The sequence below is a fragment of the Pelmatolapia mariae genome, linkage group LG16_19 (assembly GCF_036321145.2).
Source record: "Pelmatolapia mariae isolate MD_Pm_ZW linkage group LG16_19, Pm_UMD_F_2, whole genome shotgun sequence".
Classification (NCBI taxonomy): Eukaryota; Metazoa; Chordata; class Actinopteri; order Cichliformes; family Cichlidae; genus Pelmatolapia; species Pelmatolapia mariae.
The window spans coordinates 63,798,090-63,822,443 of NC_086241.1; the positions used below are offsets into that span (position 1 = coordinate 63,798,090).

The 24,354-nt window shown below is 41.2% G+C and overlaps 1 protein-coding gene across 4 annotated transcripts in view; it reads left to right on the plus strand.

Moving 5' to 3' along the window:
• Positions 1-24,354, plus strand: part of si:ch211-266o15.1 (zinc finger MYM-type protein 4) — a 34,726-nt gene that overhangs the window by 6,860 nt on the left and 3,512 nt on the right. The window contains exons 2-30 of one of the 4 annotated variants that reach the window (XR_010096472.1): positions 269-899; positions 3,024-3,076; positions 3,151-3,300; positions 3,802-3,865; positions 4,157-4,353; positions 4,472-4,596; positions 5,369-5,603; positions 5,712-5,927; positions 6,579-6,729; positions 6,930-7,045; positions 7,150-7,503; positions 7,588-7,738; positions 9,477-9,652; positions 9,750-9,921; positions 10,130-10,243; positions 10,568-10,611; positions 11,425-11,557; positions 17,192-17,307; positions 17,397-17,508; positions 17,595-17,846; positions 18,233-18,309; positions 18,741-18,873; positions 18,954-19,105; positions 19,203-19,317; positions 19,493-19,750; positions 19,845-19,956; positions 20,038-20,106; positions 20,680-22,345; positions 24,213-24,232. Coding sequence is in view for 2 of the 4 variants with exons in the window: in XM_063497033.1 (XP_063353103.1) it covers positions 269-899; positions 3,024-3,076; positions 3,151-3,300; positions 3,802-3,865; positions 4,157-4,353; positions 4,472-4,596; positions 5,369-5,603; positions 5,712-5,927; positions 6,579-6,729; positions 6,930-7,045; positions 7,150-7,503; positions 7,588-7,738; positions 9,477-9,652; positions 9,750-9,921; positions 10,130-10,243; positions 10,568-10,611; positions 11,425-11,557; positions 17,192-17,307; positions 17,397-17,508; positions 17,595-17,846; positions 18,233-18,309; positions 18,741-18,873; positions 18,954-19,105; positions 19,203-19,317; positions 19,493-19,750; positions 19,845-19,956; positions 20,038-20,106; positions 20,680-20,830 (4,629 nt within the window). In the remaining 2 variants the exon portion in view is untranslated. Of the gene's footprint in view, positions 1-268; positions 900-3,023; positions 3,077-3,150; positions 3,301-3,801; positions 3,866-4,156; positions 4,354-4,471; positions 4,597-5,368; positions 5,604-5,711; positions 5,928-6,578; positions 6,730-6,929; positions 7,046-7,149; positions 7,504-7,587; positions 7,739-9,476; positions 9,653-9,749; positions 9,922-10,129; positions 10,244-10,567; positions 10,612-11,424; positions 11,558-17,191; positions 17,308-17,396; positions 17,509-17,594; positions 17,847-18,232; positions 18,310-18,740; positions 18,874-18,953; positions 19,106-19,202; positions 19,318-19,492; positions 19,751-19,844; positions 19,957-20,037; positions 20,107-20,679; positions 24,329-24,354 lie in introns of those variants that run through there. The other 3 variants (XR_010096471.1, XM_063497034.1, XM_063497033.1) reach the window with 3 other exon arrangements.

Here is a 24,354-nt window from a genome sequence, read left to right on the forward strand (position 1 = left end):
CCAGCAGCCAGTCATGCTACGTGTTTGGTTATCTCTAGAATATGTGTTTTTAGTCAGAAAACTGGTGTATGTTAAACTAAAATGGCACTTGATGCCTTAATTATATCTCTGATTGTGTGTATCAAGTTTCTTAACTAATTATCCAATTTGGGGTTGTATCAAGGATGTATTTTATGTTTTCACTGAACATATTTGGCCCTTATCTGTCAAAAGTTGTATTGTATATGGATGTGATGTGAGAAATTATGATGATCTCTCTCCTCTGCAGCATGAGGAGCACATGTCCAGGGTGTTTGACGAGGTGATGGGGCTGGGAGACTTCGCCGACTCCTCCAGGGGCTCCAATGCATCTTCCAAGAGTGGTGGACAGGACGAGACGAAGGGAGTGGACCAAACCTCAGGACAAGAGGAGCAACAACCAATGGAGGAGGAGGAGGTGGAAGAGGAGGAGGATAGCAACAGCAGCAGGAAAGAAGAAAAGACAGACAAAGGGGCGGGCGAGTCATCACTTCCTCGCATTGCCTCACCCACCACTGACCCACAGGATTCTTTTAAAATGGGGACCAGCGAAGGGGGAGGTGGACGAGGAGGAAGCGGGGCAGCGGCTTTTGATGACGCGCTGGATGGCCTTCCTTCATTTGGGCAGGAGGAAGATGATGAAGACTGGCACTTTGCCCTACCCATGGGCACCCTGGAGGATGTAGATGTGGATAAGGCCGGCAGGAAAAGTAGCCAGCGGGAGAACAGCGAAGCTCCGAGCAATACCTTTGGTTCTGAGCCAAAAGTAGGGGAGGCTGAGGAGGAGGAGGAGGAAGAGGAGGAGGAGCAAGAGCAAGAAGAGAGGGCAGGGAGCACCGGTTCCGCTAACACCTTCCACTCGTCACAAGACAACAGCAGAGGTAACGCTGCTTATTTTTGAAGGACACGATAATTAGTGACTCATCTGTTTGCTTATTTTTTTATTTCTACTCCACTGTTTTTATACAGTTAGTCACAGAGCGTACCATTCAGCTCATAAAACAGTCTTTGAGTTGAGGGTGGAGCTTAATAAAAGCAAAAACAACCCTCATGAGGTCACTATGATGTCAATTTAATTCCGCTTTATCTGTGTAACGCCAAATGACAACAATCGTCACCTCAAGGCACTTTATACGGTAAGGTACAATAACATATGTTATTACTGCATATGCAGGTCAGTTTAGATATAATTGCTTCACAGATGAAAGATAAGCAGATGATTAGAAGAAAAACAAACAAATATTCAGTAATTTAAAATACCATATAAATAGTATGCTTAGTAAAAATGAGAAACCTAAAAAAAAACAAGCAAAATGGTAACATTAAAGATAAATTGAGGCTGGAGTAATTGCATTAAAATTTTTAAAAGGCAGTCCTAAATAAATACTTTTTAAAGGAATATAAATATTAGTCGAAGCAAAGGACATAAATACAGTGATGTGTAGGCTCATGTCATGTCACACACATTTCTAATAACAAGGGGAGGCGAAAGCTCACAATCTGGCAGCACTGTCTGATTACATCACATAACTTGACAATTAAACAAGAATGAATGGCAGCATTTGAAATGTAATAGATTGACTATTTGAAATCCAAACATTTTACTTGCAGACTGACGGTTTTAACAGCACATGGATGGGGCTTCTCAAGTGTAGAAGCAGCCAACTTTCATAACCTTCACTAACTTTGAGTGATTTGGGGACTTTTGAGGCCGAGAAGTGGCGAAAGCAACAGAGGTTACCTGTTACCAGCACAGAAAAGTCTGTTAAGCCTGCAGGTCTGCAGCTAACAGGAGTGAAACGCCAGCTATTTCTTTAAAGAGGACTGCATGAAGAGAAGCCTTATAAGTGCAGGATGTTCTCCTTGAAGCCTACTTTTAGTCCAAGAGACAAATGATTTGAATCCCGGCGAGCTGCTCTGCAGATGTACCTCAGAAATGTGAAGACAGGAATGAGGTTAGCTCAGACTCACTTTGTTTTCTAACCCTACTAAATGATTTAGAATTTGGAAAATGTCTGTGCAGTGAGGTAAAGGACTAAAATAAATATTTCTATCATCCTCTTGGATCGTCATTTAAGATCCGCTGAGCCATTACAAGTTGTAACCTGCACATGTCCTGAAAGAAAAGTGAAAATGGTTTCAGAAGGTGTCACAGATTTTTTTTTTAAAACTGTGAAGTACACACAGTGCAAATACCTACATATGAAAAATATAAATACTGAATTCCTACTTCCAATCAAACCCACTCCATTGCAACAGATGGCTGCCCCGCCCTGAGCCTGGTTCTGCCAGACTTTTCTTCCTGTTAAAAAGGAGTTTTTCCTTCACACTGTAGCCAGGTGCTTGCTCACAGGAGTTGTCTGGTTGTTGGGCTTCTCTTTGTGTTATTGTGTCTTTACCTTACAATATAAAGCGCCCGGGGAGCTGACTCGTTGTGATTTGGTGTCATAATTCAGTTGAATTAAATGTAACCTTATAGACAGTAGAAAAGTGCTAAAACATTAATTTAACAAGTGCATGCCCGTGCTACAATTAGAATAAGTGGCAGTCAGTTCCTGCGTGTGACCAACGACATATCGATCGGGTATCGGGTAATGCACTGACAGAAGGTCTCAGTGGAAGTACTGCCAGTCAACAAGCCATTCTTAAAGAAGAGAAGTTAAACAAGAACCCGTCATGAATCCAGATTTGAAGTTTTTAGCTCAAATCATCAGATAGGTACAACAGAGCATCTACAGCCATCTGTGAAATACAGTGGAGGCTCCGTCATAGTCTGAGGCTGCTTGTCAGACAGTGGTGTTGGGATTGATCGAATTACAAAAGCAGAAAGATACAATCTGATCCACCGTGTAATACCATCTGGAAAGCATCTTGATTGGCATCTATTTCCTCTGCATATCATATTTGTTCCTACTTATTTAAAGTGTTTACTAAAAAAAAAAAAAAAACGAAAACAATAATACATGCTGTTTTATTTGTTTTTTTTCCCCCCCATCCATGTTTAGATGCGGGCGTCCTGAACCAGACAGAGGAGACGGAAGACAGTGAGCAGGGAGAGGTGAGGGTTGGAAAACACTGTCAGTTAACTGCCTTTTCAGCTCGGGTAGTTATGGACGCTTTCTATTATTTCAGACGTCAGAGGCAGCTCCGGTGGAGGACAGCAATCCCCCAATTTCTCCGAGTGTGAATATAAAAGAGGAGCCTATTGATGAAGGCTACGATGCTGCGTTATTGCCTCAGAGCTCCATCAGACAGATCAAAGAGGAGCTCGAACACCAGGAGGTTGGTATAGAGAAAAGGCAAAGATTACCTCACTGTATTTGGATTGAAGCTGCTAACAGACTAAATTGTTTCATAACAATACATAGACTCATTATTTCGGTCGTCAAGTTTAAAAATATCCCACCCAGTCACCTCAGAATCAGCCGATTGCTTTTGCACAATAACATGTCAAATTTTATTTTCATACTATGTTAATATTTTCACAGTTTCAGGCCTTTGAAGTGCAGTGAGGTGGGTCAAAATTGTGTGCTTTTAAATTTAAGTCATGTTTTTCAGCATTTTGGAGCACACGAGCACTATCCCATGCTCTTATATAGTCACAGCATGAAGATCAAATTTTACCTGCCTTCATTAAATATACTGAAGTTATTGTACCAAAAATGGCTGATTCTGAGGGTCTTTTTAAATAAATGATTTTTTGACCTTTTGTATGTGATTTATAGCAGTATGAAAGACAGACAGAAATGCGCAGTCTGATTTCTTATTGTTTTATTGTTGCAGGAGGAGCTGAGGATCAGCTCCGTCTTCTCTGTAGGTGGAGGCAACACCTTCGCCTCTCCTACCAGTGAGTGCATTTGTTTTAACATTAGTGGTGATGTCTTATACACTATGTTGTAGTTTATTTGATTTTAACTGTAATAACAAGAATTCAAATTGTGTTATAATTATTATTATTAGTCCTGTTAATAATGCACCATAGAGTTTCAGTGAACCAAAGAAGATCTTGGTCTGAAAATTGGCCTGAAATTGGACCTAATGATAAACCACGGATTAGTGGCAGAAAGGAAAAATCTGCGAATTATCTAAGGGTTAATAAATCTGCCTGATAGCTTTGTTAACCTCTTGTCCACCTCAGTGCCAGCAGCAGTCCCAGCCCCGACTCCGACTGCCATTTTTATCCCTGGTAGAGGAGCTGTCCTACAAGCCATGGCTCCCCTCCCCATCAGACCTCCAGTTCCAGTCCCAACTTCACTACCAGCTCTGACACCAATACCGCCGCGCCCACCACAACCCCCAGTTCCTGGTAGCGTTCGCTGCAGCGGTTGCTCTAAGGTATTAATGCAAAAATGCACATTGTTAAAGGAAAACTACAATTTGAAAAGCTTCACGTAACTCTGTATTTAGCTTATCTGCTGAGAATTTGTACAATGATGTGACTTTACATTTTCAGGTTCTGCTGAAAGGTCAAACGGCTTTCCAGAGAAAAGGATCGACGCAGCTCTTCTGCTCCACCGTATGTCTGACGGGCCATCTTCCTCTGCCCACTAAAAACCGATGCTGTTTCCAGTGCAACAGGTACACACTTGTTTCCACTGGGCATAGATATGAACTCACTGCCTTGTGGTGCTATGAAAACCGTATACGGATGGTCACTTGAGAGTCTAACGAAATGCTACTTTATTTTACATGATCTGCTTTTAAATTTTTAAATGTCACTGAAATGTGAGACCCTTTAGTGCATAGCATAACTTTCTCTCTTTGCCTCTATCTTCACATTGCTTTGGAGCAGCTGGTTAGAGATAGCAACATGTTCATCTTACTAGAAGATAGCCCCCTCACTTTTATTTTAAAATTTCAGTTGTTGCTCCGTCCAGTCTTATTGGTCATTGTGGGTCTGCTACTCCAGTTTCATTTGATGTCATTCAGCTATCGGACAAACTTAAAACTCGATCTATGATTTTAGGTGGCAATGATAGTCCTTGTTCTGATCTGGACAGCAAGCCTGCAAAACAAGGGCTTCCTGTGCTACCTGTGAATCAAAAGATTTGATTTATTCCATTTAAACCAGCACAGGGATCCACATGTCAGAATTTTGAATCCTCATTTTTCTGCAGTGTTATAAGCAGTAGTTTTTGAGGGTTACATATGAATGCTGTTATATTTTATGCAATTTTTTTGTATATTTTGTATGCTTTGTCCAGCTCATGCACTGTGTGACCTTCAAAACAGCTTAAACTTCCTGTTAGCAATCCACAATGGCAGGACTACTCAGGCCCTATGACATTGTACACGCATGGGTGATATTTTGAGTCTGTGTTGTTTTTAGTTCTTGTTTTACTCTTTGCAGGGAGATTGTTCAACCCAGGGACATGATCACGATCCCAGCAGACGACCGCACCTTCATGCACTTTTGTGGCCAGTTCTGTTTGTCCGTCTTTAGACACAAGAAGAAACAGACTGACAAGATTCCTGACAAATGGGCTGATAAACAAGTGGAGAGAAAGCCAGAGAAGCCGCCAGAGAAACCAGCAGAGCGCCAGACTGACAAACCCTTCTGTAGTGTCTGTAAAGTCTCCAACAAGGTAAAAGACCGCACGTGTGTAACATAAAGATCCAATTTTAGGTCAGCGTCTCTTCATTTTGGTTGTATTTATTGCTTCTCCACGTTTTGATTGTGATCATCTCTACAGCCAATTGAGCACGAGGTCACCCATCAAGGCCGCTTACACAGACTGTGCAGCGACGCTTGCTTTGTAACCTGGCGCAAGATACGTCAGTTAGCTATGAACTGCTGTGAAGGCTGCGGTCTTTACTGTAACACCAAATCAGGTTCCTGTCAGACACTCACGATCGAGAAGTCTCAGCTCAACTTCTGTGGTCCCACCTGCATTAGCACCTACAAACAGGTATAAATATCTTTGTATCAGTTAAGATAAGATAACCTTTATTAGTCCCACACGTGGGAAATTTGTTTTGTTACAGCAGAAAGTGGACAGTGCAAAGTTACATAGAAAAATTTAAAAAAACAAAACACTGGAATAAGATAAGAATAAGATACAGCTCTATACATTTAACTTTTTAGAGGCATGTTGTTTATTTATGACAAAACCTGTTTTTGTCTTTTGTTGTTTTTTTGGTTTTTTTGCCACCTTATTGCTCAGGGGCAGCTATGCCCCCTCATATGTGTCCAAATTATCAGAACCTGCTGAATTTTGAAGATATATGCTTCATGAATGCTAGACTTGAATTGATGTTTTGGCATACTTGGGTGGTTCAGTGGTTTGTCCTGTCGTATCATATGAAGAGGGATCTGTCCTGGGCAGTGTGAAGTTTTTTCGGGAGTTACAATAATCGATCCAACTTCTTAGTTTAAAAAAAAAAGTGTTTTTCATAACAAAATGTTTTATAGTCAGTCTCTTTGAGCAAAATGGGAGCAGCACAGACTATCCTCGCAAGCACAGCTGCTGCTTCTGTGTGCATATATACATGCATTTGTTCTCATGATTCATTATGTCAGAAAAATCATGCTCGGCACCCTCGTATCGTTTCCTCCACAGACCTGTAGAAAGACAACAGAGTGCGCGTACTGTCACAAGACAGTGGTCGTGTCCACCACCATCATGGAACGAGACCAGAAGGGAAAAGTTCAGCTTTACTGTTCAGTGGTCTGCGTGGAACAGAGTCGACCACCTCAGCATAATCTCACTGGTATGACAAACACGCGTCCACATGTGTCAGGGTCATGTCACAAGCACAGGGTTTACAGCAGTATATTTATTACAAATTAAGATATCATGCAGAATAGAAAATAATTAGTTAGCTTAATTAGTTAGCCTCCTGGCTCCCTTGGAGGAAAAATCTCAAGTTTTTGTTTTTAATGACTGTTTTATTTTTTTATTTTTTTGCAGGTACTCCATTCCCATGTTCCCTGTGTAAAGTGACCGCCGTTCCTCAGTATCACCTTGCCATGGTGGACGGCACCATACGTAACTTCTGCTCCTACACCTGTGTGTCTATCTTCAGGGTAAGGCAACAGTGGCGTTAATAAATTTAACGATGGCACACATTGATGGTCTAAGCCGTCTTGTACTTTTTTCTTTTTTTTTCTTTTCCTTTAATGTCTCATAGAAATCTGGCCACATATCCCAGCCAGACCTGACCAATGGAGCCTCTTCTCTCAGGGACCCCTCCGTCAGAGATGCCCCCAAACCGGGGCCTTCTGCCGGAGCCAGCTCAGTCCCTCCCGTCCCTCAGGATTACCCATCCTCAGTTCCCTATCCAGGCAATCATCCCAGTCATACCTCAGTGCCCCCACTAGTGCCTCCCCATCCGGCCATCTCCTCCTCCCCTTCTGTGCCAGGACAAACGCAGGCCGGTCAGCCACTGAAACCGGCAGAGGGCCGGCTAGGTGACACCTCCAAACTGACCTGTCATCAGTGCAGCAAACAGTTCAACACCAAGCCGCTATTATTCAGCCACCAGGTAAGTAAACTCACTCATATCCTTCTGCATGACCAGTGCCGCACCATAAAAAAGGAATATACTAGTTGTTGTTTTTGCCTGCAGGGTCGAATTTCTGTGTTCTGCAGTAAGATGTGCTGTGAGCAGTATAAAACCCAGAAAAATATCCTTGCTGTGTGCGAGTGGTGTAAGCAGGATAAGGTGATCTTTGACACCATCGCCTACAACCAGCAGGACCTGGTCTTCTGCAGTGAAAGTGAGTAATGCTCAAAGATGGCCTTCATCCTGTTCTACACTGTTGATGCTAGTCAAGTTTCGTCATGTTGGTTACTAAACATAATTCAGCCATGTGCCGCTCTATTGCTGTGATCCTTTGGAAATCCTTCTCATCAGAGGTCATCTCGGTTATTATTTTTTACCCTCAAACTCTAACTCACAATCTACTTGTACTTTTTTATTTTTAAAATTTTGAAAGTACAAGATAATTCTTATCTCTTAGGAACTATCTGCATTTTCTCTCTAGCTTTTCTCTCTGTTTTAATTTCCAGATTTGCTTGCTTAATTGTGTTTGTAGTAGAGATGGACCGATCCGATATTAAGTATCGGTATCGGTCCGATACTGACCTAAATTACTGGATCGGATATCGGCGAGAAATTAAAAAATGTAATCCGATCCATTAAATATCAAAAAAGCACCTCACAAAACTTGCGACACGACGTAACTCGGCTTGTAACCATAGCACATCGAAGCAGTGTGCTCACGATAGAGCGGCTGTGTTTATTTGTAGCCTCGCTAGCAATCCAGCATTTCATCTCCGAGGAAGTTATCCCAGAGAGAAGTAAAGCAAGTGTGTAAGTTCATCTCTGAATGTTTGTAAAGCGTACCTACGTTAAGCTTAACAACCGATATATGAAGCCTCTTCTCTCTCCCTCTCTTGCTGCTACTTCAATCATGAAACTGCTTAATGATCAGCTGATCGGCTTTTCTGTCGCGAGTCCGTCTCTCTTCTTTGTTTTTGGCCCACTTTGCACCAGAAAGAGGAAACCAGCGGCTGAACAACAGCAGCACGTTTAACCTTGATAAGCTGTTGTTAGAATTTATTTAATATTACTTTCTACACCAGGATCCTTTTCTACGCAGCTGACGGCTGGTAACTGTGCAGGGGCGGATCTAGCAAAGTTTAGCCAGGGGGGCCGATAGGGCATTAACAGGGAAAAGGGGGCACAAAGACATACTTATCTTTCTTATTCTCATTTAAAATGCCTAGCTTTTAATAAATAATTATCTGAATCTTACACCCAAAGTTTTAATCTGATGTAAAATGTATAGAAGTCATTACTGTATATAGTAACTGTTAAGTCTAATATACCCTAGTAAGCTATACTACTTTTTCCTTTGGGAACCATCTGTGCAGTCTGCAATTCTGTAGAAGAAAGATGTTGAATATATTTAATTATTCTTGAAAAATAATTTATTTCTGTGCATTTTTTTCACACTGCATCAAATTAAAGTTGATTACGTCGATTAAGCATCATGAGGTGGAGGGTGGGGGTGGTTCCCTTTTTTTTTTTTTTTTTTTTTTTTGCTGGGAGTTTGCAACCCTATTAGTTAGGTTGCTTAATATTTCTGCTAAGTACTCTTTAAAATACCAGAATAGGAAGGATGGAGTAGGTTTAAGTTTATTAGATTGATCAGTATTGCTGAACTATGAAATATTTTGGGTGCAGTGTATTTTTTACATACAGGTATAACAGAATAGCTTTAGTGTTGTTGTTTATTTAAACTTGAGTATGAACTTATACAAAATGCAGCAAGATATAAAAAAAAAAACAGTTTTATTGATTAAAAAACACACTATATCGGATTAATATCGGTATCGGCAGATATCCAAATTTATGATATCGGTATCGGTATCGGACATAAAAAAGTGGTATCGTGCCATCTCTAGTTTGTAGTAGTGCTGAGTTAATAGCCCTCCTGCTGTGTTTTCCAGACTGTAAGCTGCTCTTCAAGCATGACCTGACTTCTCGTAGCAAGGAGCATGTCTGGCGTCCCTGCACCTACTGCTCTGGCATTGCGCAGAAGATGCTGCACAGTCACTACGGAGGCAAGCTGGAGGAGTTCTGCAGACCCCACTGCATGTCCCAGTACACTGTACTCTACTACGGGGTGAGAATACGGCTGCCCCACTGCACTATACACCGAACCACACGATGCCTCTTGCAGCGTGTTGAATGTGGTCGTGTCTTCCTATGTCTTGGTGCAGATGGGTCGGTGTGACAGTTGCAGGAAGCAGGGCTACATGACAGAGAAGCTGCAGTGTTTGGGTTCGGTGCGTAACTTCTGCAACCTGCCCTGCCTACAGCAGTACTGCCACCTTCACTTTGAGACGAGCCAACACAGCAGCGGTAACGGGACGGCGCCACAGACACCATATGGTAAACAATGTTCAAAACTGTAAAGCACATGAACACGCGCAGTAATTATTTCAAATCTGCAAAAACTTAGAAAGCTACAGAGCTGCTTCTCAAATGGTGTTTAAATCAAAACATACCAAGTAAGGTCTGCGTGGTAAACACTGAAGCATCTGGGTGAAGGGATTGCATTCACTATTCTGGGTTTGACCCCGTTTGTCTCTACTTCCAGCTCCAACCCAACCCCACCACTCCTCAAAGATGAATCCAGTCATAGCTGACGTCGTCTCATTGGCCAACGGCTCTGCCACACAGCCCAGCGTGTCAGCAGATACCACTCTGACTGGTTAGTACATGCACACATCCATAAAACCAGTGTCCTAATATTCTAATATTTTTTGTGTATTTAGTGTCTTTAGATTTGGTTTTTAAACGTTTTATCCTTTCTAGAGTGAGTATTTGCAATAAGTGAGAAGCTCTCTTATGTAAATGTTTTCTCTGTAATGAGCACAGTACAGATATTTAAAAAAGATAGCTACCGCTAAAGCAACTGATAATATTTAAAGTCATTGAGGTTTGTGTTTGTGATGTCAGATCTCATATTATCATATTATTAATTATAACCATATTATTGGGGTTTTGTGTTTTGTCTGTTTGTTTTATTTTTTAGGAGCTCTACCGACCTCCAATGTAGACGGCAAGAATCTCGACCACGTATGTACTGTTTCTGTGTGTAGTTGTTCTCTCAGGTTAGATGATTTTGCCTGACATTATTAGAGAGGATCAATTGTGTATATTACTGGGTCCATTTTCATTTATTTTCTTTACTCTGTGGCATTCTGTACTCAAGTGTCAACTTCCCGAGCACGTTGCAAAGATCGCAATTAACCTCAGCAGACTCTGTATGAAAAATGGCCGTAGCCACGGCGACATCACCTGTCACTTGCATTTTTCATTGACCTCAAAGATCTAAAAGAGAATAAATAAAGAAAACTGCTTTGTTGAAACTACCTGAAGATTTTCTCCAAATGGTGCATCTTAGATACTTCACCCAAAATTTGTGATCATGTTTCAAGCATGCTGTGTAAAGAGAGTCCACAAAGATCAAACAATGTGTGTTCACACTGTACAACTAAGTGTCAGTATGCAGTCCGAGTGACTCCAGTATCCATTCCTATTCTTAATGATGCAGTGAGTGAAGAGGGGGGAGAGAGTGGGGAAGACACGCAGAGGGTCATCTGCTCAACCTGTGAGCTAAACTGGTGCCCCAGTATCCATTGTTATTCTTAATAGAGCTGTAGTTCAGAAAGGCTGAAACCTGATGTTTGGACTTGCAGAGAGCAGTTTCACATTAAGGTGGCCTCAAGATTTACATCTCTGATGTCAAACAGCACAGACTGCTAAAAAAATGGCACCCTTTTTGACACTCCAATGATTCCTGTTGGAGAAACTGTCCACTGTAACAAATTTATGATTATGAGTCAGATCCGCCTCGTTTATTGTTGCTGTTTGATACTTAATATGCAGGCCAGTACCCAGACCGATGCCATGCGTGTGCCTTCATCCCGTCGGCGTCAGATGAAGAACAAGTCCGTTCTCTGCAGGCCCTTCACCATGGACCAAGAGAGCATGTGCCAGCTGCCTTCTACTGAATCAGGAGGTAATTGCAGGAATCACCTCAACATGTTTTGCCTGTTGATTAGTGAGATTTGGGAGCTGAGCTGCACCACTTTCAGTAACTTCCTGACAGTAAAACTCAGTACAGCACAGCAACAAACACCTGGTGAATACACAGTGCACTAACAGACATGTACGGGTAATGCACCTTTAAAAAAAATTTATAATTTCTGAAAGTTTTTAAATGGACATATGTTGATTTTTACACAAACCTACTACATTGTCTTTGTTTATTGGGGGTGTTTTACAAGTCACAGCTTTGCATGTTTGTCTCAACAGCAATGATTAGATAATTTAAAAGATGTTTTTCCATATATTTAAATATTTATGAATCCCAGTGTCCTTACTTCTTACTGGAAAACTGTTCCATTAGCATTACCAGTGTTAAATTTATCAGCATTATTCCTCTTGTCAGCCAACAACAGACAGAGAATCAATATTTTATGTATTAAACGTCTGCCTCACATAAAACTAATATTTTATATAAGTCAACATCAGGGTCTCAGCTTAATTTTCTCAACTTTGTAAGACGAAATGTTAACAAAAAAAGAGAAACCAGTATGACTCAATAAAATTGTTTTTCCTAGTGAAACTTAAAAAAGGGAATCAAGATAAATAATCTAAAAGTTATTCACAGTATTAAAAATAATCATGTTCTTTTAATGCTGTTACTGTGAGTGCACTGGGGTTTTTTCTAATTAGTTTTTACTCTTATGTTTTTGACTTTGTGCTTTCAGATTTATTTCATTTCAGCAAGTTTTCCATAGTGGATTCGTACAGTGGCTTTGAGGCGTCAAATACACTGCAAATTAAGAAAACACCAGCAAATGGCGCAAAAAGCACATAAAACAATGGAAATAGAAAAAAATTCACATTGGGTTTTTCTATTTCTTTTCTATTTCTTCTGTGTTTTGTGTTGTTTTGTAACACTTTTCTGTTTGCTGGTGTTTTCTTAAGTTCCTGTTCGACCTCTCAGGGCCACTTTAGGTTTGCTGATTTTCTTATAGATTTTATTGTTGTAAATATTTAGTTTGGGTTTAGTTTTTATTAGTTTCAGTTTCAGTCCTTCAGTGTATGAGAGACATTATAATAAAAACACTGAACTTTCGAAAGTGTTGCAGACGTTGAGACAAGTCTCAACAAACACTTTCCCTGAAGCATCATCAGACAGACTAAAACTATTACAGTTTCCTCTTTGTTTTTAATTTATTTAGATTTATATAAAGTTTAGCTCAGTGGGCTAATATTCTGATAGACTTGCTGCCATTTGTGCCATCATTCACTAAGAGTTGACATTTGATGTGTATCAGTCACTGCTCTATCTAAACACCATGCACCTAAAATAAAAATGAATCCTATGCTCAGCAGCAGCGTTCCCGCAGTCCACAGCTGGTGTTTCTTTTTTGATTTATTTATTTTTCTTCAATCTTTGCTCACAATTAGCTGTTTTTAACAATTGCACCAGCTCTGCTAGATAGCTCCTCGCAGTCTGACCAACCGTCAGCTCAAGCTTCCACGCCAGCGCAACCGTGCCCAAAATGTCAGGGAGAAACACAACCGTGTGATGGCTTGCCAGCGCGTCTAACCGGGCGCCATTTCCTGGGCAAGAGAGAGACTTACTCAGACTGCAAGGTTTGCAGACAGCACAAGAGGAAGAGGGTGGAGGAAGAAGAGGGAGCGGAGAAGAAGCAGAAGAGGGCAGAGGATGAGGAGACGGAGAAAAAAGAAGAAGACGAGGAGGAGGGGGAGCACCTTGAAAAGACAGATTGTGAGAGCAGGAGCGAGCTGTCGGGCAGGCAGACGTCGTATTACTGTAAGACGTGTTCAGGAGAGCCCAGCCTCTGCCCCGTGCCCTGTTTTGAGCTCTATCACACCCGACTGATCTACAAAATGATTCCCGAACTGGAAACTGAAGGTGAGTCTTCCGAGCACACACAAATTCCCTTCTGCTTTATAACATGTAAAGAATAAAGCTTGTGAATTCAGCATGTGTGAATGTTTGTGAGTCTTAAAACAACTACAGCCCTTTTTTGTTTGTTTGTTTGTTTGTTTTTTAAACCTGTTAATGCTGTGCTTCTGTGATTTGTTGAAATGAATTTGCATTTTCCAGCTGACTTCTTGAGAGGGTCGAGTGTGTCACCCGAGTTTTTCTCTCCACAGCCTCCTGATCTGCCAACGTGAGACGCTCTCCTCCTCTTCCTCCTCCTCCTCCCCTTCTCCCCTGAGCTCGGACACAGATTGAAAACTACAGGGTTTAACCGATGTTTCCACACTACTTCATATATATATTGTTTTGTTGTTTATGATTACCTCCAGAGCCTTAAGAACAAAGGCAAAAAAACCTCATTTCATTTCAGTACTTTTGTGAATTCATACTTGTAATCTGGCACTACAAAGAAATGATGCACTTAAAGGGGCTTTCTGTGTATTTTTATATGAAGTAAAGACAGCAATATTTATGACCTAATCACATGGCTGAGTATTTTCTTTCCGCTATGAGTATTTAGTTTGTATGGTGGGTATTTGCAAGAGATCCACAAAAGACCAGTCACTGACCTTACTCATTTAAAGAAAGAAAGAAAGAGAAAAATTGTGTCAAATAATTAAAACCTGTTATTAAATTTGGATTTCATTTTTTTTTTAAATTATTATTATTCATGATGGCACCTCATCCATACTACTATTCCTCCATTTCCTGTGATGTGAGAGTTTTTTTTCTTCTTTATAAGCTGAAAGGTCTTTTTTTTTTAAACTCTTCTAGCTTCTCAATAAGCTTCTCATGAAGATGATACCCCATTTGGATGCATGTGGTTTTATTGTGTAGGATGGTGACTGCATTAAAGAGGACCTATTACCCTTTTCCATATATACTGTAACAACTGTGGATGCTCACAATTAAAACAGCCCGTGACTTCAGTTTATTTGCAAGTAAAACATCCGGCTTCAGACTGCTCTTAAGAAACATTAAGTTTCAGGCCTTTTGTTTTTTTTTTTGTAACTCTCAGCTCTGTATGATGTCATTGAGAGTGGTTATTCCCTTATGGTCCGTTTAGGCACAGACCCCACCCACCTGTTGTTAAGATCACAGGGGAGGGGCTAAAGCGGCTACATTCTGAGGGATGCTAGAGCGAGGGGCTGCAGCCAGGCCTAGTAAAAGATAAATGGGGATTATTTTCAACTGTGAATCATGCAAAGCTACTCTGGTAGCTGGTAGAGTCCCGGAGTAAAAATCTACTACCATCTGCTTTAAAGCATTGGCATTAAATACTTGAATTATAAAAACAACAGATCCCCCTTTTACAAGTGAGTAAATCTATTAAAATCCAGCTGGAGTATGTGAGCAGTTTGAAGGTTTGTAAATCCCCAACTGAAACCTCAGGTAGGCGTTCCATCTTTGAGGTTAAAACTTGCACTCACTTGAATGTCTGACCGGTCTCGAGTCTGGCAAACCTCATTCATTCATTTATTTGATGTCAGTCTAACTTTATATCCTGTTACACTTTGTTTGATATGAATGTGTGATTCTTGAAAATTACCTCACTACTGATACAGTCTCGCGAACCAAGTTTGGTTTCAATTCTGACTTGAGTTGAAGTCGAACTGATTCCAGCTGTTTGTAACATTACTGAACTTTATTTAACGACCCATTGTACACTGTTTTATTTTTAATATTTATTCCACTTTGCCGTACGTGCATCTGCATGTTTCATTTCCTCCTCATTTTCTCTGTTTTTTGAAAGTTTTGGTTGAAAGCAAGAACTGCAAATAAATTATATTTGCGAAAAAACAAACAGTTGTGATGGTTTATTTCTTTTCTTTTTTTTATTGACATGTACAAATTTAAGATAGCAGACATATTTGAACCTCATCTCGGCCGCTTGCCAACAAATGCTGACAAAATGATCAGGATGGAGCTCAGACTCTTAACATTGTGGCTCAGTTAAGGCAGTTAATAGTTTTAAGAGCCCAAAGTCTTCTGCTGGGATCGACATGTGTTACAGGAGGTGTTTTGTGGCCCAAATGCCACAAAGCATCTGATATTTGACTCAGGTGAAATACCTAGACTCCTCTCCACCTAATGAGGTGGCTGCAGGTGACTTACAGCTCTCTTGTTTTCGTCCTTTCGGCACATTTGGGTCCTCTCGGCTGTTTTTTTTTTAGGTATAAAACAATCAACAGTAACAGTGTCTTGATAAAATATGTATCTTAAACATCTAAAAAGTACAGTCTGTATATATGTGAGGATGTCAAAATAATAATAAATGTCAATGAAGCAAACCATGCACGCCAGAGGTTTTTTTAATAAGTGGTGGGACTTCATGATGGTCTTATTTTTTTAATAAAAATAAAAACATTTGGACATTTTTCTGAAATTAAACCAAAAGAATGATCATTTTGAACTGACATCAACATTTGATGTTTATTTCCAAATCAATTGTAATCATTGAAGTGATATTAAGAAAGGTTTTAAAGTCTTACATTTATTGTGATTATGTGAAGGTTTATTGCTGTCTGGGATTTTTTTCAGTCTGATAATAAATGCATGTCAGCTCACAGAAGGCATGTCCTGACATGAGGCAGCTGGCTTTATTTGCCATCCCTGATGGTTCAGAAATGCAGGAGCAGTGATGAGAAATCAATTTTTTCTGATGGAGTGAGCTGACACTATCAGAAAAGTTAGCTACATCTTAGTGGCGACATCTGCTGGCCACATGTTTGTTATTGCGTTTATCAGAAAAATCAAAAAACTGCTGTTCCAATAAATCAGAAGACTCTGCAAACAGCAGATCTTTTAGGGTCACATTGGTAGCATTTTAACTTTTATCATAAGACTGTGAAAGGAATCTCTCTTTCCACTTTTCCCTGTGCCCTAATCCCAGATTTTCTCTGTGTAATCTTTGTAGCCGACTCCATCAGTTGGGTGTTTTTTGCTGTTGGTTTCTGTGGGTCACCTATAATCCTAATGATCAGCTGGTAGCAAAGACAGTTTGGTTAGGTCCAGAGCAGCTAGTAATGCTGGCACCAGCAGGATTTCCTTTTATTTCATTCAGATGTTTTTATTAATAAATGCCACCTTTTTGTACATACACATACACCTACTTCTTTAAGATCCCTTTCTGGAGTGAATTAATAACAGCTGCTCCTTAGAGTCTGAGTGTGACTGTAAGCTCAGTAATCTCAGAGGATTCATTTTTATTGTTTTTGTTTTTAATTTTGTTTCCGTTGTGCAATGAGTATCGTATGGGGAAACAATAAAAATTAATGGTAGCTTTTTTTTTTAATCAATTTCATCAGACAGGAGCACAAACAGCTGGTTAAGATGAGGCCCCGACTAAGATTAAAAATGATTATTACAAACCCTGAATCATGGGAAAACTACTCGGGTAGAGTGCAGGAATAAAAACGTGGAGCTGGGAAGTAGTTTTAAGAGGTCCACTTTTATTCCTCTTGGCTAACCCCAAACTGTCACTTTTTGGTCTCTTGTAAAGTTTGTTTAATTGGCCCGTGATGTCCACTCCTGTGTCTCACCTTTAATTTTCCTCTTCTTCAAATCATTTGCTTCACATAAAAACAGGATTAACTCTTTCTTTATCTCCCTTTCATCCTCCTCTGGCAGCAGGAGAGGAGAACGTGAAGGTGTTAATGGTTCCAGTCCCAGTGCCGGTCTTCATTCCAGTGCCTATGAACATGTATTCCCAGCACACACCTGTTCCACTGCCTATGCCCATGCCTGTAGGTCCTCTTACTTTATATTCACAATCTGTAACGTTTAAATAATTGTTTCAGTAAATCAAACACTTCTTTCCATTTTTTTCTTTAAGGTTCCAGTACCTATGCTGGTTCCACCACTGAACAAGGACACGAAAGATGCAGCTGTCCAGTCAGAGGCTTCTTTGGTGGAGGAAGAAAAGCAGAGAGATGAGTCCGGTGCAGGTGAGCGTTCTGATCCTGGTTTTAATAGATGTAACACTTCCAGCAGTGTTTTCATGATCCTCTGGGTTTGTATGTGACTGCTCTAGACCAGAACACCTCTGAGAGTGGAGCCATGAAGTCTGAAGTGGTCGCTCCCACAATCCCTCATCACGGGGAAACTCTGAGGGAAGAAGAAGACCGAGCTGACCTACCACTTACTCAGACTTCAGATAAGAATCCAGAGGCAGCTGATCCAGAGCCAGAGACGAGCCAAATGACAACCGACCCTCCTGCCAGCTGTGCCGACGATCAACCACCAACCTCCCCGATGATGGACTTGGAAAATGACTTCCCTTCTAGTGAGATGTGACATCACTGATAGTCAGCTGAAGAAAGCATAACATATACTTGATTCAGATTTGCTTTAGCGGTATATGCTAAGTTCAAGAAGAAATCCAGACAGACAAGATAAAATATAAAAAGCACAGCAAAAAAAATAAAAACAGAAATTCTCAGTATAATAGCTCCATAAGTTTGATTTTGGAGGGTTTTTTGTTATTTTTTTAAGCTGCTTCTCCTTCCAGACTCAAACCAGGAATCCTGTGCTTGTTAGGTGAACATTAAGCCACTAGAAATTTTGGCTGATTAATAGATATTAATAAAAGAATAGAATTAATACAGAAGAAAGATGAAAATCATCCACTAACAACAGAAGCAGGATAATTGGAAATGTTTGTTTTTGCAGAGTCGCTGGATCAGAAGTCATGTGCTCCACAGCGAGGAGTGAAGAGACCCAGAGAGGGCTCGTCGGGCCGGAAACGGGTACGACATCATTGATCATGAGTCTCTTTTTTCCCCCTATGATGGACTTTGGAATTTGCCAGCTTATTTTATTACTTGTATATTTTAAAAGACAACAAAAAATCACCTAAGCCATGTTTAATCATGTATGTTTTGAATTATACTGTAAGAGCATAACAAATCTTCCTCGCTTCTATTTCCACTCCTGCCAGTCAAGGGTGCTTAGGGAATTGTTTTAAATGTGGAGGCACTGGGCAGAGAACCCATCAGGATGGGGGCGGGGTTTATTTCCCCATACCCTGTCTGATAATGTAGCTGAAAACTCCTACTGATCCAAAAACCAGGACTCAAAACAAAGAATGCTTCCCTGTACTTCCATGTTATGTTGTTATGATGTTTAAAATGCACCTAATCTGGCCATAAAAACCTTTTTTTTTCCATCAACTATTCAGGGTCGTCGGAGGACTGGTTCTCTGGAGCGTGGCACAGCCATGGCACTTTCTGCCGCCTCCAAACTGAACCACCTGTACGGGGTTAAAGCCTGGAGAAGCTGGGTCCAGCAACGCAACAAGCAGCCACAAAAATGTGAGTTTTTTTCCTCGTTCTTGATTAATTTTCTGTTTAATCTGCACTGCCTGCGCTTTATTTCATTATCCCCGTAACAGCCGATCCAGTTGAAGTGAAAGAAGACGTCCTTGACTGCAACTCCGCTGAGCTGAGCTTCGGTCTGTCTTGCTTCATAAAAGAAGTGCGACGCCCCAACGGAGAGCCCTACAGCCCGGACAGCATCTTCTACCTCTGTCTGGGGATACAACAGGTGCCCACAAAAAACTGCACAACTGGTTTCCATCATGTTTCTTTATTTTTTTTCCTAAAACAACCCTCTCCGTCCCCCACCCTCTCTGTTTGGACAGCATCTGTTTATGATGGGTCGCATAGAGAACATCTTCACCGACCAGCTGTACAATCAGTTTGCCTCCGAGATCTCTGGGATGCTTCAACTCTGGAAACCAAAACTACTACCTAGTGGTACGATGAATAAAATAGATTTTATTCAATTATTCCTCGTCTATTTTCTTTAATAGACATATCATTGTAGCAAAAATAAGAATTAATTCACTCTTGATACATATTTACAGTATGTTTATCTTGCTTTAAGCACCAACCAGCAAACAAAAAGATCCAGACATCTCTCTTCCTCCAGGTGGCGTTGTTTCCTCCCGTGTCGAGGAGTCCTACCTGTGGGAGTGTAAGCAGCTGGGCGCCTATTCACCCATAGTGTTGCTCAACACACTGCTCTTCTTCTGCACCAAATACTTCCACTTCAACACCGTGGAGAAGCACCAGCGCCTGTCTTTTTCCAACTTCACCCGCCACTCTAAACCCTGCAGCCGAGCTGGCAAAGTCTACTACCTCCAATTCCAGAGAAGCAGTGCCAGTGCGCCCAGCTCTGAAGAGACAGGTGGGCATCGTTGACTGAAATCATGTGAATGACTTTAACTAAAGTATGCACAGAAGTAGTGATCGGCTGGGTTTTTGTGTCCCGTTATGTCCAGAACGACTCAGAAAAAGGCAGACGGAGAATGAGGGGGACCTGGAGATGATGGAGAACGTCACCAACCCTCTGCACTGTCCTGTCCGACTTTATGAGTTCTACCTCTCCAGATGGTGAGACTCACACACAGACAAACTTGCAATCACTGCTGCAGGAATGAAAACTGAGCGCATTACTTTCTTTGTGCACCACAGCCCGGAGTCTGTGAAGAAAAAGACCAACATGTTTTACCTGCAGCCCGAACAGAACGTCCACACACACAGGTCAGAGCGTCGTTGTTACCCCAAGCTTAGCTGTGAAACCATACGTGTAGGCGTTGCTTCTTGAATTGGTTATGGGTGTCTTGTTATTTTTGTTTCTGTATTTTCTACAAAAGCGACACTTCAGCAAGCATTTCAATGCTGTGTGATCAACACAAGCTAACGAGACAGAATTTCCTTGTCATTTTGCATAATTTTTTGAGGGGGGCTCTGGTCCCGCACTCTGATATTTCATTGGATTGCCTTTAGCCTCGGTGATGCCATCCTCATGCAAAGTTTCTTGATGCATGCTCAATCATTTAGGTAAGTAAATCTCCAAAAGTTGATTCTGTTCATCTGGACGTAGCGTTTTCAGTTGGAGAAACGTTTCGTCACTCATCCAAGTAACTTCTTCAGTCTCAGCTGACTGCAGGTTTCCTCATTCTTATAAACAGTACATTTGCATGAGACTCATGCAAAGTTACTTTTTTCTGTCCATAAAATTTCACAAAGATCAGAAAACAGAAAAGAAATTTATGTTGACACTGTAAAGTGAAAATAATCAGTTTTTTATCATTTCCATTTTAACCTCAACAGTCCCCACTGGTACACTTCTCAACCATTGGATGCCGCCACTCTACAGAGCATGCTCACTCGCATCTTGGCTGTCAGAGAGGTTCAGCAGGAAGAGGAAGCAGTGGTTCTCGCGTCCTCGTCTGCGCCTGCCGAATGTGGCGGCTTACAGTGATGCCAAGCGGCGCTCGTCCCGCTCAGAGTCCCCTCTGGGACCTGTTCCCTGAATTAAAACTGTGCTCATCGGTCACATCGGAGGGAGGCTGACAGGGAAACGGAGCGAACAGAGACGCGATGAACAGACCATTCGGGTTTGTTACCTCAGCAGCGGTCACAGAAACGCACAACGAGTTTACAAACATCTGATGTTATTAGGCAGGACAAAGGGAATGTCTCACACAGCTTTCAGTGCCCGGGACGTCAGATGTGCTTTTTATTTCAGATACAGACTGGTGAACGGTGACGCCCATCTGAGTTGTCTTATTAGTGTCTCATTTTTTTGCTTCAACCCTTTCTGTGGAGAATAGTGAACCCGACGCAGAAGGTTGCCTTTCTGGCAACACGCCACATGATCGATAACAGCATTTTGAGCCGATACTGTTGTGTGTTTGTGCACTGCTGCTCCTCAGTTAAAGTGGCTGCTTTTTCCAGATAATTCCCTGGAAGCCCCGTTCTGTCCCTCAGTGACCCTAGAACTTAATTTTGAGGAAGATGATGAAGTCACAGAGCGCCGGGTGTGACGAGAAGGGCGGATGCTGAGCAAAGCTTGTGCTGGCGTGACTGGTGAATGATGCCACTGGCTTTCAGATTTATCTAGAAGTTTCTGCAACTGTTTCTTCTCGTTATGATTTCCTCTCATTTTTACCACCTCTGATACAGATCTACAACAAAAAGATGGTCCCAGTCCACCTGGAAAGTGTTTATCCATTTGTACAGAAACTGGTTGGGGGTGCACATGCTAAATCCCTAAAATAATTATTTACACCTGCTGCTAGACAAAAAAACATACTTGCCGTATTCAAAGCAGCTGGTTGTAGTGCCATCCGTCGTTCTTCTTCCTCTTATCCAGGGCCAGGTTGTGGGGGGAACAGCCTAATCAGAGAAACCCAGACCTCCCTCTCTCCAGCCACTTCCTCCAGCTTAACTGGAGTTGAGGCGTGTTCTGGGTCCATCCCACAGCCTCGTCCCGGTAGGACATGCCTAGCGCACCTCACCTAGGAGGCTATGGATATCATAAAGTGTTACTTTGACATCCCAAATACTCACAGAAAGGTGATTTTTGGGATTAAATTTTAATTTTATGCATTATTTCAGCCCCTAATGTCCCAAAATGTCAAATATCCAGAAGAAATTGTGAAATGTACTAAATGTGCTATACAGGAAATAAATTAAATTTAGACCCATTACAAACTCCGCCACAAGTCTACAGCGGCTGTGTGAACTATTCGCAGTTCACAGTGAATATCTCTGCCTTAAAAAGTCCAACTCTGCTCCTGACCTGATGCTTTCAGAGTTTTCAGCTGAAAATTGGCTGTACCTGAACACCGAGCTCTCCTCAACAACTCATTTTGACACAAAAGTTTCGAGGCCTCCTAAAGCTCGTAACGGGACTTCCATCCAAGAAGAAAGGAAGAGAGATCCAAGAAAATCCAAAATTCAAACTTTGAAGGGGAGATGGGCCAAATGTCAGGTGTGTTTTTTTTAATATATTTAATGGACAGACCTTCTACTCACACCTTGTATTTTAATCCGTTAAACTGCATTACATGTCGAGTGTAAATCCCGCATCATACCCATCACTTTGGATGTGGATGACTCTTAATGATTGAGATCTGATTAAAACTTTAAAGTGAACTTATTCTGCTCCTTTACTAAAATAGCTTTGCATGATTCGCAGTTCAAAGTAAGCAACCCAGTATCAAAGCAAAACATGTAATAGAGATGCTGGACCACCTTGATCATTTCACGCTTTGCCTCTCCAAAATGTGAAATGGACACACCTTCAGAAGTTGCATTACCAGCAGGGGGAGATAATGTATTTAAAGCCACAAAGTCGGTAGTGAGCAAGAAACGTATGAAGTACATTCCAGGGTCCTTAATCTTTAGACTCGATTTAGCTCGGGGGCTAATATGTATATACATGTAAATGTGTTAATAATGTCTGTTTAAAAACTTTCCCGTGATTATTTTCATGTTGGTTGAAATAAAATATCTCCCTCTGCTGTTACTGCAACTTCTGCATGCGTGTACATTTCATGTTTTGGAGAGGCAAAGCGAGAAATGGTGGACCGTGATATCAGGTTGAAATAAGCCATCTCTGTCTTGCTCAAGTAGCTCCTCCCCCTTTAGCCCAGCTATCTTCTCATTGGCAGCTCCTTGTAAAGAGAAAGTGGGCGGAGTCTCTGTTTTGACAGCCAGAAGCTTGTGTCAGAGCTTTCTGCTCTCACTGGGTTCGTAATCTTGCACACACAGACTGGCCATCATTAAAATAATAACCCGCTACTGTAACAGCCTATAAGAGCACAATAGGTCCCCTTTAATATTGATCAGTGTAATCCTTCTGTTAACAGCAAAAAACGCACAGTGCCTCTCATCATTTCTTCTTTTTTTAATGAATTATCAGATATGATATAGTTCCCCCATTTATTTATTTATTCATATATATGTCCCATGTGGCCTTATTTCACTGCTATGAACTTTCCATTTTCCGTGCTGTAGGAGAATCCGTTGATATTTTCTTTCTCCTTGTAGTGAACGGCTCACTACGAGTATATAATCGGCTAAATTCTCAAACCCCGAGGCTGACTTTCCCTTGTCTCCTTTCTTTCCTCTCCACTTTATCCCCTCTGTCCTTCTTGTTTTTCACTCCCACCAGCTGGTTCCCAACTTGAGGAGTTGGCAGATTTTAGAAGAGCAGCAGGCAAATCAAAAGTATAAAAACAATACTCTTACTAACTCTTAAACCGGAGGTTTTCTGTATTTTAAACTCTATGTGTGCTTTTCTTTGGTTGGAGTCATTCCGGATTTCTGTGAGAGACTTTTGATGAGGAATGAACTCTGTGGTTGTTTTATCTTTGTTGCCACACCCAGGCATGTCTCCACATGCTGGACGTTATTAGGCCTAAACCCAATTGTTTTGATTGTATTTTGCTTCTTTTTTTTTCACTCTTTGAACTTCCTTTCATGAGCAGTTCACAGTTCTGCTGTTTGAGCAGGAACTTAGGAAAAACCTCTGGGATAAACTGGGGTGTGTTGCTCTGTTGACCTAATGAAAATATGAATTTGTTCGTTCTCGTCGTGGACGTCGGGGAGCAGGTGCGTTCGTACAGCCTTTGTTGTTACTCATATTGTTTTTGTTGATGGATGGATGGATGTTGCAGCCACTCGCTGACATTTTCCAGCACTTACAGTGTTTACTGATGGTGAATTAACACACACAGACTATTGAGCATAACTGTCACCATTGCTGGTGTAAATGAAATATTACTGTCTCAATATTACAGCTGCTGTCTGAAACCTCCTTTTTTATTTCTTTTTCTTTCCTCATGATTTTTCAGTGAGAAGAGGCCCAAAGATGGTATGATGTTTTATGTCATGCACAAAATGCTGAACTGCCATTAAGTATTTAAAAAACAACAACAAATAAAACAAAATCCATCATATTTCATCATATTTCTTTCTTATTCGTATTTCTTTAAG